The sequence below is a fragment of the Crinia signifera genome, chromosome 19 (genome assembly GCF_055691185.1).
Source record: "Crinia signifera chromosome 19, ASM5569118v1, whole genome shotgun sequence".
In the NCBI taxonomy this organism is placed as follows: domain Eukaryota; kingdom Metazoa; phylum Chordata; class Amphibia; order Anura; family Myobatrachidae; genus Crinia; species Crinia signifera.
The window spans coordinates 35,007,194-35,028,029 of record NC_139226.1 but is presented as its reverse complement, the minus strand read 5'-3'; the positions used below and the strand labels follow the sequence as shown (position 1 = coordinate 35,028,029).

At 47.5% G+C, this 20,836-nt stretch overlaps 1 protein-coding gene across 1 annotated transcript in view; it reads right to left on the bottom strand.

The window, feature by feature from the left end:
• The window catches only part of LOC146041516 (tryptase gamma-like), a 28,536-nt gene extending 10,976 nt beyond the window's left edge, over positions 1-17,560 (bottom strand). Inside the window, exons 1-9 of the mRNA XM_083161480.1 lie at positions 17,518-17,560; positions 13,074-13,217; positions 11,599-11,743; positions 10,029-10,151; positions 8,324-8,367; positions 6,110-6,281; positions 4,412-4,581; positions 3,967-4,062; positions 2,889-3,031 (exon numbers count right to left, since the gene is read on the bottom strand). Of these exons, the coding sequence (XP_083017606.1) occupies positions 2,889-3,031; positions 3,967-4,062; positions 4,412-4,581; positions 6,110-6,281; positions 8,324-8,367; positions 10,029-10,151; positions 11,599-11,743; positions 13,074-13,217; positions 17,518-17,560 (1,080 nt within the window). The remainder of the gene's footprint in view (positions 1-2,888; positions 3,032-3,966; positions 4,063-4,411; positions 4,582-6,109; positions 6,282-8,323; positions 8,368-10,028; positions 10,152-11,598; positions 11,744-13,073; positions 13,218-17,517) is intronic.
• Between the last annotated feature and the right edge of the window lie 3,276 nt (positions 17,561-20,836).

Sequence of the window (20,836 nt, the reverse complement as noted above, 5' to 3'; positions counted from 1 at the left end):
CGGGACGTGGTGCACTTTAAACTATGTCCATGTCGACTGTGTCAACATTCAGCTAAAAAAAAACAGTAAAAAAACCCATGTCAACCTTTTGACTGTCGACCTTGCCCATGTCGACCTAATGACCTGGCGACCTAGACCCATGTCCACATAGACCCATGTCGACCTAATGGTGTCGACCCAATACTTGTTGACCTACTTGCTGTAGACCTAATGATCCATACCCTCCATGATTTTAATCTAACATTCAGTGCATTTTGATGTAAAACCCCCACCAATCACAGAAAGCTTCCTGACCCCTATGTAACATAGGGCCTTATTCTAGTTCACTCTTTCTGACAAAATCCTTCTTAGATGGACAAAACCATGCTGCACTGTAGGTGGGGCAGATGTAAATTAGATTTGTGTGAGTTATTTTGTTTCTGTGCAGGGTAAATACTGGCTGCTTTATTTTTACACTGCAATATAGATCTCATTTTGAAGTAAAACCCCACCCAAATCTAATTCTCTCTGCACAAGTAACATCTGCCCCACCTGCAGTGCACATGGTTTTGTCCATCTAAGAAGGATTTTGTCAGAAAGAGTGAACTAGAATAAGGCCCATAGTAACGTAGTAACATAGTAATTAAGGCTGAAAAAAGACGTTAGTCCATAAAGTTCAAGCTCAATCTAACTTCTAACTACTGACTTGAGTAAGTCATATCTATAGGATTCCCTTAGTGGCCAAAAATCCATCCAGTGAGTTCCAGAATGTTACTGCTCTAATGGTGGAGAATCCTCTTCTTAATTCAGTATGGAATTTATTTTCCTCGAGCCTCAGTACATGCCTGCGTGTCCTAAATATAGGCCTGTTAGTGACCAATTATCTCCCAGTTCCATATGATTCCCAGTCCTGTATTTGAACATACGGTACTCTTTACCTAGAAGGGCGCCCATCGAGGCCATCGCGGGCATCGCATGCACTAAAAAATCGGGTGCGATGCGACCGACGCGATGCCCGCGATTTCCTATAGGGAACAATGTTAAATGTCTCAATTGACCTGATTTTCCTGTTCAATGCCTCAATTGACCCGATTTTTCCATAGGAAACAATGTTAAATGGGCCACAGAGGCCAAATAGGCACCCTGAAGTGTGAAATGGCCACCCCAATTGTTAACGCCACCCCACGATCAACTTGAACCCGAAAGCGTTGCGAGCGCAGCAAGCCCGCGAGGGGCGGCGGTACGCGTCCTACGACCTTTTCATACCCCCACTATCCACGTCGGCGTGGAGTTGAGAATAGAAAGTGTGGCGAGCGCAGCGAGCCACCGAGCCTGAAGCGTGGCGAGCGCAGCGAGCCCCGCGAGGGGACGCGGATACCTTCACAGGTATCCGCGTCCCCTCGCGGGCTTCACAGCTGTCCGCGTCCCCTCGCCACGCTTCGGGATCGGTGGCTCGCTGCGCTCGCCACACTTTCTATTCTCAACTCCACGCCGACGTGGATAGTGGGGGTATGAAAAGGTCGTAGGACGCGTACCGCCGCCCCTCACGGGCTTGCTGCGCTCGCCACGCTTCGGGTTGACGTTGATCGTGGGGTGGCGTTAACAATTGTGGGGGCCATTTCACACTTCAGGGTGCCTATTTGGCCTCTGTGGGCCATTTAACATTGTTTCCTATGGAAAAATCGGGTCAATTGAGGCATTGAACAGGAAAATCGGGTCAATTGAGACATTTAACATTGTTCCCTATGGGAAATCGCGGGCATCGCGTCGGTCGCACCCAATTTTTTAGTGCATGCGATGCCCGCGATTTTTTACTAACGATGCCCACGATCAAAATCGTGGGTGCCGTTCTAAGTAAAGAGTACCGAACATACTAATCCTATCACCTCTCAGCCTCCGTTTCTCCAGTGAAAACATATTCAGCCTGGTTAACCTATCCTTGTATTCTAGTGATTCGAGACCTTTTACTACCGTCTTTCCCCGATAATTAGACCTACCCCGATAATAAGCCCTACCCCAGATTTTGGACGCTGGTCCAAAATAAGCCCTCCCCCGAAATTAAGCCCTATCATTTTCCCCATGTAATTTGATGTACCTCATATGTGTAGCCCCCGCTCAGCCCCCGCTGACTCCCGCTGACCCCCGCTGACCCCTGCTGCCCTCCGCTCACCTCCTCTCACAGAGTTTTCTTGTGTAGCCACTGCGATTCTCTCCTGGGGCACTCCCCCGTCTGCCCAGCCTCAGCGTCTCTGGCTAGCCGCTCCTCATGCAGCAATCCTTCCAGCCTGCACCTCCCCTCCTGGTTCTTGTAATGTAGATGAAGTTCAAGGTCCCGTACAGCCGCTCAGCTCCCCTCCCGTAGCGCCTCTCCGGCTTCTCCACTATCTGGACAGCTGTGGCTGCCGCACGTCACTGCTGTGCGCCCCGCGTCCTCACTCCGTCAGCCGGCTTGCACTGCCGCCAGCCACACGATAAAACAGCCCAGCTCAGTCCTGCACTCTCCGAGCATCAAACGGCAAGTATTCTCAGCCTTTGGCTCCCTCCAACACTCTCCGGCTAGGGCATTTGCTTTTTTTTTATCAGGATGTATTCCAGGGAGCTCCCATACCACGCTTCCCTACACCCGCTCTGCCGTGGTCACGCCCCCCTTCCTGGGGCATTTTGTAAAGGCACAGTGGGGCATGTACGGTAACATGGAGCATCTATTAAAATAAGCCCTCCCCCGAAAATAAGACCTATGGTCTTTTTTGAGGGAAAAAAAAAAATAAGACAGTGTCTTATTATCGGGGAAACACGGTAGCTTAGTCGCCCTTGTCTTTAGGTATCACCTACTGTATGCTTCTCCACATGTATCACCTACATAATAGAAATGACAGTATCTTCGGCCTTACTTTACGTTGGCAATGTACCTGGCATGAGTCTACTTTGCCGTTCAGGTACCCGGCACACAACATCTGCGCAGTAATCAGTCCAGGGTAGTGGGAGGACTGGTTACAGACCTGGCTGCTGATCAGGTGCACCTTGGCCTCTCTGAGAACTGTAGACAGTTGCCCTGTGCAGGAAACATGAGAGAAAGTTCAAAGTCTATACATTAAAAAATATCCTTTAGGCTACCTTAACCCTTGGCAGTTAGATTACAACCAGGATTTAAATGTTATGCCGCACCTGGGCCAATTCTTAGCCAGCATAGGTAAACACAAGGGGGGCTTCCAGTTGCCTGGAAACCTCAACTAACCAGCGGCTTGTGTCATGACATGCAGTCATACAATAGTAGTAGAATATAATCTGAATCAGCTATCACTGCAGTCCCAACATTGCTTTAGCCTTATGATGCAACTTTGGCTGTAAATAAAGGGCCTGATTCAGCAAGGCTTGTTAAGCAGCGGTCGTTCGCTGCTTAGCGAGCCCTGAAACATCGCCAGGCCGAATGCCCCCCACCGCCGTTCCCCCCGGTGCCATGTGACGACCGTCGAATGATTTATTTCCCCGTAAGAAATAAAAGTCAGTCGGTGTCCGCTGAGAGGGGGTGGGTGCTGATGTCATGTGACATGAGCCGCCTGCTCCCAGCAGGCATCAGCCCGCTCACTCTCCCAGGGTAACATCCCACGTTTTCATGGGGACGCCCATAAAACACTGGCGTTTCCATGGTCCAGCCCCATTTCCGCCCCCGTCGACCAAAAGCCCTCCCTCCCTGCAACGAACGGCCCGGCTAGTGTGTAACTCGGATGTGCAAACCCTGACGATTAGGGCTCGGAATGAATTTGGATTCTACGAGCGATCCTGAATCGGGCCCAAAGATTGGTTGCCCACACTTTGCTGACTCAATAGACACCTATGGTTTGTTTAACTGTATGAGGAGGAGCAATCTTACAGATGTGGGGGTTCTTTATCACAGATCAGTCGCTACAGGTTAATTACATATTATACTGCATAGTAAGTCATGCACAGCCCCCCAACCAGCCATGTCTTGTCCCCGGAGCTCCTCACCCCCCTCGCTCACGTGTCCCCAGCCGCTGATCCAGCAGTTTCCTGTCGCCTGGAACTGTTGCTTTGTTCTGGGCAGACATACAGGCCGCAATGTCTCTGCAAAAGGTGGCGAGAAGAGAAGCCAGGGGGATTATAGACAGCAAGACTTGTGCTAAGGTGTCGGCGAGCATAATAGGGGGAAGTTACCAAGCCTTGGAGAGAGATGAAGTGGAGGAGTTGCCAACAGCAACAATCAGCTCCTGTAATTTATCTCAAACAATCTTTGAAATGACAGAAGCTGATTGGTTTGTTTGAGCAACTACTAGGCAGCAGTAACACTAGCAGTGACGTCAGCTCAAGGACATTCACTTCTGGACAACATAATGACAGATGATACTGAACTAGCAGCAGAAGCACCCTGCTGTCTCATCACGCCGTCACGAGCCCCAGTGGGGATTTGCCTCACCAGAGAAGCCCATTGGCTGGCTAGTTTTCAGCAGGGCCACATCATAGTCATTGGTTTCCGGGTTGTACAGCCCGTTGTAGTAGATGTTGTGGATGGAGTGAGATGTTGATGGATTGAGAGAGGTAGAACCAGCATGGACCGTCCACCTACCAACGGTGAGGAAGTTGGACCTGTGAGGTCAGAAACAGGATTACACTTAACAGGGATCAATGATCTGCTCACAGCTGAGTTTCCCTACTCATTCTCCTTGATCTCCTTGCTCTGCAGCTTTTGAGACACCCACTTGGTCCTCATGACACCATTCTCTCTTGATTCTCCCCCTAGCTTTCTCCTTCAGTCTTACTGCTTTTGGCGCACACACTCCCACTTTCTCTGACATTAGGAGGCCCTCAAGGCTCTGATCTAAGCCCTCTCTTTATAGCTTTATTGAACTAATAAGTGCATTCGGTCTGTGCTACCACCTCAATGAAGACAATGGTCAAAACTTTTCGTGTCTGATCTCCTTCTGTTTTATCCTGTGCGACCAACTGTTGTCCGTCATCTTCTCTTGTCTACACCCTACCTAAACCTCTAAATACAAACCTCTAAATACATAAACCTCTTTAAACATTCCTTCTCTTCCCCATGTCACTACCCTTTCCCATGCCTGTTGACTGGGTGTTGAACTTCTGTTTTACTCCATAAATCCGGTATCTTGCACTTTCATGCCACCCCCTTTTTACCACTGGAGCCACCTTGCCATCCCCTCACCTGTCCTGCCCCTGTACAACCCTCCCTCAATGCCATAGCAAGAATAATCTTCCTTTCTACGCATCCACTGCACAACTCTACAAATCCCTACACTGGCCATCGATTACCTCTAGAATTCAACTGAAGCTACTCATCTTCAGTGTCTTCTATATGTCCTACCTTCAGGTATATCTGACCCATCATCCTAAATCTGACTCTGACCTGCACCCGGCCTCCTCTCTGATAGTCATCTCTTACTTCCACCTCCTAGACATTTCCCAAGTCCCTCCCCACTTATGAAGCTTTAATTTTGCAAGTGCTGTAACAAAAGCCACTCTTCATTGTAGCCGTACTGATACTACTCCCTTTGGGTGTTGGACAAGCTACAGTCCCATCTCCATTCTGAGTCTTACTACCTTCTATAAGCTCAACATTTCTTCTGGAAATTTCTAATGAGGAGAACACTTTTTACCGGCATGTGCACCACCTTTATCAATGTTGTATTTTTTGGCACAGAGTGCTTTACCCACGCAGTCAGGATCATCTCTGGCATATATTGTTTATATATTGAAATTGGAACTGATCATAATACAAACTAATCATCAGAACAAGCTAACTGTTTATGAGCAGCAATCACTGCATGTTCCATCTCTCCTTCGTGTCACCTTCAGATCTCATCCACACACAGGAACCAACAAGTATAATAAACATCACAGACACTAAAACACATACACACATACATGACAGCTCCACCTGCTGTCCATCCAGTGTAATTGCATATCAAGTCTCAGTCTGTTGTAGTATCTCAGCAGTATTTACTAGTTAAGTATTTTATGAATGACGTATGCTTTTAATTATTTGTCATATTGACTGCCATGTGTTGGCACCCTACATATAAATGTTCATCATCATCATCATCATCATCATTGCACAATTCTAGCAGGATATAATCAATAAGCAATCACTCACAGAACAAAGCAGTGCGCAGCGCTCATCACCCATTGGGACGAAATGATGGATCCTCCACAAACATGGCGTCCATCCCAACGCAGGCTGACCTGCCATGGCCAACGCCCCCAGGCCGATGGAGAACCTCCGACTATACGCTGATTCCCAGCAGCGGCGGCAGAGCGGCCACAGTCTAGAATACGAACACAAGAAAGGGGAAGTGTCAGGCACCCCAATGCATTTCTACAATGGAATCTTCAAACTGATTGGGCAAGAAAAACTATTCACTGTGGGTAATAAAACAAAGATAGACCAGTATTACAGCATAATTCTAATTACATCCTAACCCTTAGTGAAACCTTCAATGCCTCATCATCAAGCAAACTGTTAACAACATAGGCTGATATTAATATTTAGTTAGTGTATATCAATGTATGTACATATCAATGTAGTTATCTGGAAATGTGAAAAGCGCTTATTTAGTTTTGTTTGAATACAGAGACAATGGGGTATATTTACTAAAGTGTGGGTTTTTAGAAGTGGAGAAGATGCCCATAACAGATTAGATTAAAGTTAATATCTACTAGAACTGTGCTGGTCCTGGAGATCTACCAACAGCTCATGTTTTCCAGACCACTTAGATGATGCACTTTACTAACTGTCACATTTTCAAACTTGTGCAGCATTTATTCCTAACCGACACATTCTACAGATCCTCAGGAGGCCTGGAAAACATGGGACTGTTGGGAAATCTCCAGGACCGGTGTGACCACCTCTGTTCCAGAAGGTGCTAAATAAATAAAACTTAGAATCTGATTGGTCACTATGCAACATATACCCCCAGTTGTGAGTGCTCCAGATGACCAGAGTGGCTCTCTACCACTGCTGAGGGCATGAACAATGAGAGTTTTGATAAAGGAGACAGCTATATCAGCAGATAATACCAGGGTGCCTGCTGACTCTGTCCTCTAGGGAAGCACAAGTGAACAGGCACAGGGTAGACTAAATATATTCAGTTTTATTAATAATGTATAGCTATCTTACCCAGGGCCGCCAAGGGGGGGCGGGTATTAATTACCCGGGCCCAGGCTTGCTTGAGGAGCTGGACGGGGCCCTGGTCTGACCCCCTCCATCCCTCCCGGGCAGCAGTAGCAGCACACATGTACAGCATGTGGTGTGCTGACAGCAGGCTCAGCATGAGCGTCTCCCTCACAGCTGTAGGTGTGTGCTGCTGCTGCTGCTGAAGGGGTGGGGGGAAAATAAAACTCCCCCTCGACTTTAGATGTTTTTTTTTCTCTCCCCGTAGAAATGTTGTCAGGCATGGCCTAATAGTGGGAGGTGGCCATGCCTCCCGTTATTAGGCCACGCCCAAAATTTTACCGGGGCCTGGCAAACCTCTCGGCTGCCCTGATCTTACCACCATCCATAAGATCAAGCAACATACATGGATATCTACCCCTTTCTCAACCAGTGCATTACATGTGTATGATGTGCAATAACAGCTTGTGTAATGCACCTAAAGTAACTAGTCTTAAGGCCCCCATACACTATGTGATTTGGACCCGATTTCAATCAATTCTGGCGGATTTGGGCAAGAAATTGGGTGAAATTGCCCCAAATAGCATGTGTCTTATGCCCGATCCGATGCGATGCACATTCCCGTGTGTATCGGATCCAGAGATACACATATGATCTCCAGGTCCGACCCCCTCCCATCAGCAGTTAGCGGGGATCGCATGCGATCAATGGGAATTGGATGTGACTTCCATTCCACAGACTAGTCTGCCGTTGCCCCACAAAGCAATTCCAATCCCCCGGTCTCCATCTGACATCCAGACTGCGCATGCGCTAGTCCAAACCTGATGGGGTCGGAGTTTGATGCATCCACACAGAATATGCCAGCCATACACAGCAGGCCCAGCTTCCACCCAGCCCAGCAGTGATTGCAACCAGTGAACCACTGGACAGTTATTCGATAATCCCTTGATTTGCAAATTCGCTGATAAGTGACCCATGCTGAATTAAGCCCTTACTACTTGGGACAAGCAGCAGGATAGTTTCATGTGTGGCCATCTTAGGTTGCCATCTGCTGGTGACAAGAGTAACATGTGTACATTAATGTCCAGGGTTCTTCATCCACTCCAAGACTCCCGCTCTTGCTGAGTAAGAGTAAGAGAGTTTGAAGTGCATTTGGAAACCCACCCTGTAGAAATCCTGTGTTTGCCACTGTCTCACCTGTGCACTGCAGGGACACGCCCTCTTGGGTTGGACACAACTCCCTGTGAAAGGAACAAAACAACATTATCCTGTTATACAGTGTTATATGGATTCTGCTATATCTCTCTAAGGGCACGTGTTGTCTATACTGTACATCACATATATATGGTGTTGTCTATATATCACCTATGTTTGCAGTTGAGGGAATGATGCCACCGGCATTAACCAGGCATTATGCCGACCAAACACATCGACATAAATGTGAGGCAGCGACTGACCATCCTACTTGTAAGTAGGGAACTCACATTTATATGTAGACTGCTCCCACATCCAGTCTTCTCATTGCTGGGCCCAGCAACACAGTTTATGCTCAGTCATACCAAATAATTGGTGTGGCATATTGGGGCAGAGAAGGAGCGTTTTAGCAAATCATTGTGGCCCCACACCCCTGTTACACAATGCAGAGATTACTGGAATTTGGGAGCCAGGAGACAGTGCCATGGTGACGCGATTCAACATGATGGAGATTATGTGAGGGTGTGGTGGGTGAGGGGGGTTGTGTGTGTGGGGGGGGGGGATGGGGGGTGGATTATCCCGGAGACTATTCCTGTGGGTGGAGAGACCCACTTAATTTTCGTTAGTCTCCCACCTGACCTGGAAGTCTGGGGAAATATGAGATACACCAGTGATGGCAATCAATATCAGAGAAAAGTCCAGGAAGAGAGTATTTTTTTCATTCTTGAATTGGACATATTGGGAGTAGTGATGCCGGGATCCGGGATTGAAAAAAATGCTCAATTCTGGTATTCCGGGATTGGCGGCCGGGAGCGGGGCAGAGAGCAGCTGCGCTGCAGGTGCGGTGCTTCCAGGTGGGTGGCGGAAGTATCAGCAGGGCTGGTGGCGCGGCCAGGAGCGAGAATGTGACACTGCTGCCTGCACAGAGTGACAATCAGAGGTCGCGCTGCGCAGGCCACACATCAGGGTTGGGAACAGCCGGTCAGCGTCTGAGCGAGTGCTCAGATGCTGCCCGGCATTAGACTGTGCATGCAGAGTCTAATCCCAAAATATGGGGTTAGGTACTCTAATTCAAGGAAAAAGCAGCCAGAACAAATGAGATAGACATGAGCCAATAAGACCCATATGCTATTGTAGTGTTCTGAAACCTCTGACCTCAAGGCACACTAACTGTCCAGGTGATATCCCGGCTTCAGCACAGATAGTTACATCAAAATAAATGAGGCTCTAGCATGGATATCCACATACATAGTAATGCCTGAACTGTAATTAGCACGGAATACATTTACACATCTTACAGATAGATAGATAAATAGATATATAGATAGTAAGTAAATAGGGATGATGCTGAATTGGGTGCATGTTTCTTAAAAACACACTCAAATATAACCCGCACATGGAAAGTATTTATACCATACGGGTAGTCAGAGATATCTTAAAATGCATCCAGCTCTGCATCAGTAGCAGGTGCCAGGTTTACAACAGTAAATGATTCCCCCTTTAAAAAAACTTTTGACCGGCATCCTGCACGGCCCACAACCTTGAGGGCTATTACATATGTCCCCAAATGTCTATATTGTATGGTACATTGTAAGGAATTACTTAATCATCAGTTCAATATGAGCAACACTGTAGTAACAGCAAAAGTTTGGAAAGTGAGAGCCCCCTGGTGTCAAGTTTCTAGAATACTGGAAATAAAACAACTCACACAGGGCTTAGGAATCCCTCTAGATTCGCAGGTGACTCAACGGTTTTATTCAGGACAGCGAAGGATTCCGAGCAGGTGGGGTCTGTGGCACTGAGCGGTACAGGAGATGATAATATGGTCTGGCTGGTAGAGGGAGGAAAGCATGTACGGATTATCTACTATGGCAGAACAGACACAGAGACTGCACATGCAGATAGAAGGACAGACCCACAGAGTGGGGGGAGAAGGGACAAGAGAGGGATTAGGTTGCGGTCTCTGTGGTGATGGAGGGGAGGGTGCTGAGTAAAGAGAGAGGGGTGCATGACCCATTCCAGATACAAAATGCCTGGTGCGCTAACATATGCGATTAGTAACGCAAAGGACAGCTCTTGCGATAAGAGGTCTGAGACTCAGGAGTCCCTCTGCACATGCACAGAGTGACTGCACTGGCTGCAAAGCATGCTGGGAGGGATCCCTAACAGACCCCTCATTCAGCACTGCGGAGAGACACCTATAGGCTTGCGATACCCTCCGCAGTGCTGCCCCGGCAGAGGGAAATTAGAGCATATGAAAATGTGGTAAAAACCCTAATTTCGTTTTAGAGCATCCCGCCAAATGTATGATTGTCCCCACCAGTGGCACTGAGAGGTGGGGAGCGGGTGATCTTTACCCGGGCCCCACTAATGCCCACCTCCCGACCTTCCCCATTGTAGACAGTGAGGAGAGAGAGCTGTTACTCCTCTCTCCCTGAGGTATATGGGGGGGGGAGGTAATTGTGTTTGATCGCATCCGCCCTTCTCCTGCTAGCCTCTGTCGCAAAGGAGGGGGGCTGGCCACACCGCTCTACATTGGCCACAACCACTACCATTAAATACCTACCAACTGTCTCGATTTTCACAGGATCGTCCCATTTTTTGGGGGCGGTTCCGCACCCCACCTGGGGCCAGAAATGTCCACCCAGGGCTGCCAGATCCACTGGCCATGATAGATAGAGGCTAAATCAGGACCATGGCCTTGCGGAAGCGTCACAAGCATAGGCCATGCCCCTTGCCACTAGGCCACTCCCCCAAATTTTGGGCGCACGCATGGGCACGATTCTTGAAACTCGTAAGTTGGGAGTTATGCCATTATTTGGCCCCTCACCTGTGACGCACGCACATGATCTAGAGTCAGTGGACGATGTCACACACTGGCTTTAAAGCCGCCCAGTGTGTACTGGTAATACCAGCAGATGAGCGGCTTTGGGAAATGGTGCTGATGATTCAATGTAAATGTATCTATCTCTCATTCCTTTTTCCCCAAAAAATGTAACAGTGAAATGTGAGCTAGGTGACATGAGGGAGATTGCTTGACTAATGAGGGAGAGAGGGAGATTGCTGTTATTTCAGGGAGTCTCCTGCAGAATGCAGGAGGGGAGGCAACTATGCCTCAGATTTGGGGGTGGAGCTCACAGCCAGCTGCATTGATGGAGAAATCGTGGAGTTACCCAGATGGTAGAACAAAACAGGGTTTACAATGGAGTAGAGAGTGAGATTCATCCAGTAAATGACCAGAGGACAGGACAGAGAGCACACTGACAGCCCTGGAATACCTATTGAACCCCAGTTCTCGGCACACGGTCCAGCCATGGGAGATCTTCCAGCCCTGGTGACAGACGGTGTAATACCTGCCGGCGTTCACACTGTACAGCTGCAGCAGTGAGCGACTCGTCAGCAGCAATACTGGGTTCCTGTACTCTGGCAATGCAACCAGAGGGCACCATTTCCATGTATACAGTCAGTGGTAGACAGGCAATAGGAAACAATAAGTAGATATAAATAATAGCAATTATGCAATAATAAAAATGAGAAACAATGGGGTTTATATACTAAGATGGGAGATCTATTGACGATGGGATGTTGCTATTTGCAACCAATCAGATTCAATCTATTATCTTCTAGAAGGTGCTGAATAAATAAGAAATACAATCTGGAACCCCAATGATTCTATCCTGGGATTGCAATGTGGGGGCAATTATTTGGTACTTGTGTACTAGCACAGCGCCCACGATATTAGGTTGCACGACATATAATCGCATCGCATGCCATCGCATGGCATACACCCGATGCACTGTGATGCGATTTTAAATTGTATAAGCCCCTATACGATGTTTAATTGTATAAGCACCTTAATGGGGGCTTACAATGCTAAATGCACCCCCACGCCACCCCCACACCACCCCCACGCGCCACCCCCACTATGAACGCCAACCCGAAGTGTGGCGAGAACAGCGGACCCGCGAGGGGCGGCGTACGCGTCCTACGACCTTTTCATACCCCCACTATCCACGTCGGCGTGAAGTTGATTTTATAAAGTGTGGCGTGCGCAGCGAGCCTGAAGCGTGGCGAGCGCAGCGAGGGGCGGCGTACGCGTCCTACGACCTTTTCATATCCCCACTATCCACGTCGGCGTGAAGTTGATTTTATAAAGCGTGGCGAGCGCAGCGAGCCCCGCAAGGGGACGCTTATTACTTTAAATGTATTCCGCGTCCCCTCGCGGGGCTCGCCATGCTTCGGGCTCGATGGCTCGCTGCGCACGCCACACTTTATAAAATCAACTCCACGCCGACATGGATAGTGGGGGTATGAAAAGGTCGTAGGACGCATACCGCCGGTGCTCGCCACGCTTTGGGATGGCGTTGATAGTGGGGGTGCCTTTTAATTAACTTATAGGGGCCTCTTTTAACATGGGAAAACCCATTAGGGTGCTTATACAATTTTATGCGATACAATGGCATACAATGCCATTCAATTCGATGGTATACAATTTAAAATTGTATAACATCGGGAGCCATCGCACAACATCGCATACCATCGCATGCCTTATGGTCTGCGATGCTATGGGCGCCGTGCTAGTACACAAGTACCAATTATTTATACATACTGTAATTAGCTATCAGCGAGTCCCGTTTCCTTAGCATTGCTGATTACAAATTCACATTACAGCCTAGCTATACTCCTCTCTACTGACATATCACTCCCAATAATGTATTAAAGTGCTAGCATCGCCAGGCTCCCCCCTCCTCACCGCTGGCCAGGGTCCGGTTGCTTGGCTGTCTGCTAGGTGGGCAGAGGTTGGCACCGTCAGCGAGGGAGCAGTTTAACGAGGGAGCACAGGTCTCCAAGTAGTCTGGACAGGCTCTCTGCGCCGCCGGATGATAGAAGTACTGCACTGAGAAAGCAAATAGCGCATTATGACCTGTGATATATCTCTTATATATTTGGCTACATCTGTCACTCAAAGTGTGTCTGAAGCTGTAACGCTGGGTGGAGCCTCTGACTCACATGACTGACTCACATGACAGAGAACCAGCCCAGTGAGCCCACAGTGCCAGACACCCTCTGCCTCTCCATGTTACACAGCAAAGACACAGCTACTCACCAGACACACCAGGTGAGCGCCCCACACCTCCATACCTCCAAACATGACCCTCTCCAGGAGGGACAGAATGCTCTGTTTGTGGACTTCCATCTTAATTTATGATTGTCATCACCTGTTTTAAACAGGGTAATTGATAAGAAAGGTGTTTAAGCACAGGTGATGGTAATCCATAAATTAAGAAGAAAGTCCAGAAACAGAGAAATGTGTCCCCCCCCCCCATTCACGGCAACCCCACGATTAAATGGCACATGCAAAACACTGACATGGCTATGGTCGACAATGAAAAAGGTTGACATGAGTTTTTGAAGATTTATTTTTCACTTTTTCAATGTTTTCATATTCATTCTCATGTGTCGACATGGACACCAATGAAATGCCACACTTATGTCAACATTTACATGTGTTGACCTTTCTGTGTTGATTTTTTCTTGTGGCGATTCGCGGCACCCCCCGGCGACCCCCCTCCCGCGATTCACAGCACACCCCCCCCAATTCGCTGCGACTCCCGCGATTTGCGTCCCCACCCCGTGACACACCCCCTCCTGCGATTCGTGGCACCCCGCGACCCCCCCCACAATTTGTGCCAACCCCCCAGGCCCCCCCTTCCTCGCGGTACCCCCCAGCCCCGCGACCCCCCCTACCGCGATTCCCCCCTCTGTCATTGCGGCAACTCCCCGCCCCTGCGACCCACCCTCCCACGATTCACTGCAACCCCCCGCGTCCCCCCTCCCACGATTCGCGGACACACCTCACCTCCTCCCTCCCCCCCCCCACACCCCCGCTCGCGATTCACGGCAACCCCAGGATTAAATGGCACATGCAAAACACTGACACGGCTTCGGTCGACAATGAAAAAGGTTGACATGAGTTTTTGAAGATTTTTTTTTCTTTTTTGAATGTTTTCATATTCATTCTCATGTGTCGACATGGACACCAATGAAGTGCCACACTTATGCCAACATTTACATGTGTTGACCTTTCTGTGTTGATTTTTTTTGTAGCAATTTTTTTACAGTGACAACTATGTGCAAATCAACCTACACATCATCAACCAATTCTTTGTATAATATATAACACCTGTTCTGTTTTACTGTAGGTGTTTTAAGTCAGATCTTTTACTGCTACTATTACTGTTTATGTAAATGCATTCTGAATGACAGCAACATCCTACCATCCTTCTACAAGAATATATAACCAACTAGGTGATTTATCGCGCCCCGTGCACCCCCCCCACGATTCACGCCCCCTCCCACGATTCACGTCACCCCCCGCACACCCCCCCTCCCGCAATTCGCAACCCCCCCTCCCGCAATTCACGCCCCCTCCCACGCTTTGCGGACCCCCGCCCTCTCCCGCGATTCGCGGACACCTGCGCCCCCTCCCTCCCATGATTCACGGCACCCCCCACGCCCCTCCTACAATTCACGGCACCCCTAAACCCCTCTTTAGTCCCCCGTATACTCACACACCCCTATCACTATCCAGCTTCCTGCTCTCCTGAACCGTAACTTCCACCACTGGGGAGTCGCTGACGCTGTGTTGCCCGAAAGGCCCCAATCATGCCTCATAGCCCAGCCTCCTGCTCTCATGTACCCTAACTCCCACCCAGTAGGAGGAGACACTGACTCAGGGCCACCATCCTGTACTCCTGTACTGCCACACTGGACCCTCACCCACTGGCAGAAGCTGCACAGTATCTCCCACCCTCCTCTTTAGTCCCCCTTATGTCCACACACCCCTATCACTACCCAGCCTCCTGTTTTCCTGTGTCGTGACCTCGGCCAGTGGGGAGCCGCTGACTCAAAAACACCCTACTATACTATTGCACACACACACACACACACCTAAACAACATGCACACACAGCCCCCCCCCCCCACACCCACAAATGTCACTGTACCATCCACACTATCAATGTACATCTTCCTCTGTAACCGCTTTTTAATGAAACAAAAAAATACACACCCCCTTCCACATCATATGCTCTCTATTTAACACATTTCACCTATAACTCAAGTTGCAATACAGGCCATCTTTCATACAATTCTAACCATCTTTCTCATATACAAATGTTCACAAATTAAGGGGGCGCAGCCCCTAACGACGGTGTGAAGAGCACCCGTAGGGCGCGATGAATCACCTAGTGCTTATATATATCACTAGTTGAAAGCCTGTCCAAATTACACCCTAGTCCCTATCTGCCGGACAGTAGTGAGCTTGGCTGGGACCAGGTACTTTCCAGGGGGAATAGCAGCACGAGGGGCCATGCACCCTTAGAATAAAATACAGAAGAAATAAATAGCACTTTAAGCCCCTCCCTGGCTGCACTACTGAGGTCATGGGTTTGATTCCCACCATGGCCCTAACTGTGCGGAGTTTGTGTATTCTCCCTGTACTTGCATGGGTTTCCTCCGGGTGCTCCGGTGTCCTTCCACATTCCAAAAATATACTGGTAGGCTAATTGGCTCCAAACAAATTAACCCTAGAATGTCTGTGTGTGCGTGTACATGTGGTAGAAATTAGAACATAGATTGTAAACTCCACTGGGGCAGGGACTCATGTGACTGTTCGTATATTCTCTGTAAAGCGCTGCGGAACATATGTGCGCTATATAAGAAACTGCTAATAAATAAATTATATATATATATATTATATACAGGGCCGGTGCAAGCCTCCCCCCCGCCCCAGGCAAATCCTCCGCCCGCCGCCCGATGCACCCCCGCGCGCTCCGGGGGGGGGTTGCATGCTATACTGCGGCAGGCGCCCGGGTGTGGGGGGAGGGGGGGTAAAAGGTACGGACAGGACTGTTTTGAGGGAGATACCACAGCAGGCCCCCGCGGGGGTGGTGGGGGGGGGGGGGGTGTGCGGGCGGATACTGCTGGCTATACCCTATACCGTTTCCAGGGGGGGAGGAGGGCAGCGAGTGATTGATGGGCAGGATGGGGGGGGGGGGGGGAGGGAAGTCTGTCTTACCTGCTCCTCGCTCCCAGCTTTCTATGGTACCTCTCCTCGGCGGCTCATTACCGCCCTCCAGTGGCCGGCACCCTAGGCAAATGCCTAGACCTGCCTAGTGGTGGCGCCGGCCCTGGTTATATATATATATATATATATATATATATGGGGAACTATATTTTTGGAACTCGGCGATCGGTTTTACGGATACAATTTGAAATTAAAATCAGATACTTCAAAAAAAAATGTCAGAAATTTATTTTAACAAAGGGGAGGGGGGGGTTTAATACAACACGCAATAAAACAATGGAGACAGTACACTCTAAAAATATATATGGTGCTGAAAATATGTGCTCAGCAATAAAAAGAATAACTAAAATATGCTGTAAAACACCATAAAATCTACTCGGCTAAGATAAGAGCACTATCAATACATTCATATCATCATAAAAAACGGGAACATAAAAATGAAAGTAAAAGATATGGAAAATCGCTTAGCTTTTGAGAGGAAACAAGGTTAAAAGCTAGAAGTTGGGGGTATACTGCGCTAAAAACTGAAAGGGTTTTTCACAGCAGCTCAATAATAAAGTGCAATTTTATATAGGGAAATGAGCGCTATTAAGGTAAAGGAGGGAGAGATAAAGACATAGGAAAATGGAGAGGTAAAAGATGGAAAACACCTGAAAAATAAACGTAATTAATAATGTGTTTAAAGCTCTTTTGAGAAAAGGTGGTGTGTCCGTGGTACCTGTACTGTCCCTAACGCTATCCAAGTCGGGTGCAGGTCAGCGGTGTTTCAGCAAGATGCGGCGTGTAATAGCCGCCCGTCTGTGCTCCGTCTTGCCGGGTGACGTCACTCAGTACAGCAGACGCTGCAGACGCTGCAGAGGTTCCCGATGAACGGGGAAGGCTTGGTAGAGCTTCGGGAGCTTGACAGGTTGATCCACGGGTGAGCCCTTCAACGCGTTTCGTGCTTTGAAAAGCACTTTTTCTTGAAAAAGTGCTTTTCAAAGCACGAAACGCGTTGAAGGGCTCACCCGTGGATCAACCTGTCAAGCTCCCGAAGCTCTACCAAGCCTTCCCCGTTCATCGGGAACCTCTGCAGCGTCTGCAGCGTCTGCTGTACTGAGTGACGTCACCCGGCAAGACGGAGCACAGACGAGTGGCTATTACACGCCGCATCTTGCTGAAACACCGCTGACCTGCACCCGACTTGGATAGCGTTAGGGACAGTACAGGTACCACGGACACACCACCTTTTCTCAAAAGAGCTTTAAACACATTATTAATTACGTTTATTTTTCAGGTGTTTTCCATCTTTTACCTCTCCATTTTCCTATGTCTTTATCTCTCCCTCCTTTACCTTAATAGCGCTCATTTCCCTATATAAGGTTAAAAGCTGCCCGACATGTTTCGTCTAAACAGACTTCCTCAGGGGGTGTGGACAAACTGGTAGGAGCTGATATTTGTAGTATGAGACAGGCTTACATCACTTCCTGTCCCTCAATTAAAAACTATAGCAATTAGCAAATATATAAGAGCGTTCTGAAGGTAGGTCATGATATGGCTAATAAATACAGTAGTAGTCCGTCATTAGGACCAACTGAGCCAGCTATCCGGTTAGCAGAAGTATGTTAATTGCCAGTCAATTGGTCTAATTGTTTTCCGTGGATACGGAACAGCGGGGCGGTACGTCATATCCGCCCCACTTCCGCCCCACATCCGCCGTCAACCTGGAGACCAGTGCGCCTGCGTGTAATTCGTGTAGTACGCTGCGTCTACCATCCGGCTTGTCTCTCACTCCTCTGAGCGGCTGAAGACGGTCACGTGGTGTCTCCCACTGCGCTGCAACGGAGTCATATAGTTGCTAGGCGACCTCTCATGTTTACAGCATTTTCTTTTATGCGTGTCACTCGTTGTAAGTTCTCATGAGTATAGGATTTTAGATGATTGATATAAGGAGAGGGAGAGATAACATCAGTGTATTACTGATCACGGCAGGAGTACATAGTAAAAGGCAGGCTGGTGGTGATAATTTGAAAGGAGTGAATAAATGCATCATATATACCCCGTTAAATAAATAATGAAAAAAATGAATAAAGAGAGATAATTATGTTTAAGAGAGTATAATATAAACATAGTAAATATTAAGGGGGGGATAACTCCTAAAAATATATATATAATAGAAATCATATAAAAATGACATGCTTACATTTATTTATTATTGCATGGTAGTTGCATACAAGTCTAGTATGCTAATCCGACTAGGAAAAATACAGGGAAAAGTTTAGAAGGCGATCCGGCAATATAGATACAGTTGAGTGGACCTGGTGAGGATTATTTCATGGTTGCCTCCATATATGTGTCCCTGTTCAACCTTGGATTACAGCACCTGGTCTTCTTTGGAGGTGCCCCTTCCAAGTACTGGCCAGGCCTAACACTGCTTAGCTTCCAAGATCGGACGTAGTTGGGCGTCCCAGTGTAGTTTGGCTGTATGGAGGTGAACTATTGTGGGCACTGGAGGGTCATGTATTACTCCTCTTAAGTCTCTCTGATTGTTGTGTATTATTTTTTATGGATGAAAGCAGCGTGACGAACCTTTTATTGGGGTAGGAGTAGTCCTCACAACGCCCATATATGTCCAGGTTTTTATTTTTATTTTTACAGGAAAGGTGCTATTTCGTAGTTATCATTGAAGCCGTCCGGGTTCAGTGTATTCAATTCAAAGATCCAGAACATTTCTCTGCGTGAGAGCAGGTTGGAAAGATCACCGCCTCTTTCTCCCAATGTCACATGTTCTATTCCCTTGTAGGTCAACTTCTCTGGGTCGGAGTTATGGTGTTCTAAGAAATGTTGTGAAATAATGTGAGTTTGGACCTTGTTCTTTATATTTCTCACATGTTCTTGGATCCTGGTCTTCAATGTTCTCTTAGTTTTTCCGATGTATTGGGTGCCACAAGGGCATTCCAACACATATATTACTGAGGTGGTCATGCAGTTGATGAATTGTTTTATTTTGAAGTCTTTTGTCTTTTCTTTATTTTGGAAAGATCTCCTGTTGGGATGAAGCAGTTTGCAAATGTTACAGTGGCCGCACTTGAAACTTCCTACACATTTCGGCATAATTTTAGAAGTGGTGCTTTCTTCTCGTAGCATGCTGGGTGCCAGCATGTCCTTAAGGTTCTTAGATTTTCTGTATACGACCTGCGGGTGGGTGGGTAGGTGCTCCTTGAGGACTGGGTCCATCATTAGGATGCCCCAGTGTTTCGTTAGGGCCGTTTTGATGTTTTTCTCATGGCAATTGTACGTGGTGACAAACTTGATTTCTGTTTTTTTCTGTTCTCTTTTATTGTATTGCAGAATGGACTTCCGGTCAAGTTCTTGTGCCCTTTGTTTGGCATTTGTAAGAATGTGCTCTGGGTAGCCTTTCTCTCTGAACCTATCTGTGTAGGTATTGAGTTGTGTGTTCCTCTCTGTCTCTGTTTTACAGTTGCGTGTTATCCTGTGAAACTGTGAGAATGGTATGTTATCCTTCCATTTCTTAAGATGGCTGCTCTGGTAATGCACATAGCTATTAGTATCCACTTGCTTGATGTAGTTTTTTGTGGTGACCGATTCTCCATTCTTCATCAGAACTAGATCCAGGAATTCCACCTGTTCACTGTTGACATTGGAGGTGAAGACCAGATTCAGGTTATTATTGCCAATATATTTAAGAAATTCATTAAAATCAGTTTGTGTCCCGTTCCAAACAATTAAAATGTCATCAATATATCGTTTAAAAAGGATAATATTGTCCTTAAATTGGTGATCATTGTAGATGAATTTCCTCTCCCAGTGGCCCATCAACAAATTGGCAAAACTGGGGGCAAAGATCGTGCCCATTGCGGTGCCACAGATTTGCAAATAAAAGCTGTCCAAGAATTTAAAATAATTATGTTTGAGAATGAATCTCATAACCTCACAGATGAACTGGATGTTGGTATCATTCAGTGATGGATCTTCCTTCAAAAATTCATGACACGCGTTAATTCCATCCTCATGTTTTATACAAGTGTATAATGATTGGACGTCAATGGTTGCCCAGAGGTAGTTGTCTTTCCAGGGCAACCATTGACGTCCAATCATTATACACTTGTATAAAACATGAGGATGGAATTAACGCGTGTCATGAATTTTTGAAGGAAGATCCATCACTGAATGATACCAACATCCAGTTCATCTGTGAGGTTATGAGATTCATTCTCAAACATAATTATTTTAAATTCTTGGACAGCTTTTATTTGCAAATCTGTGGCACCGCAATGGGCACGATCTTTGCCCCCAGTTTTGCCAATTTGTTGATGGGCCACTGGGAGAGGAAATTCATCTACAATGATCACCAATTTAAGGACAATATTATCCTTTTTAAACGATATATTGATGACATTTTAATTGTTTGGAACGGGACACAAACTG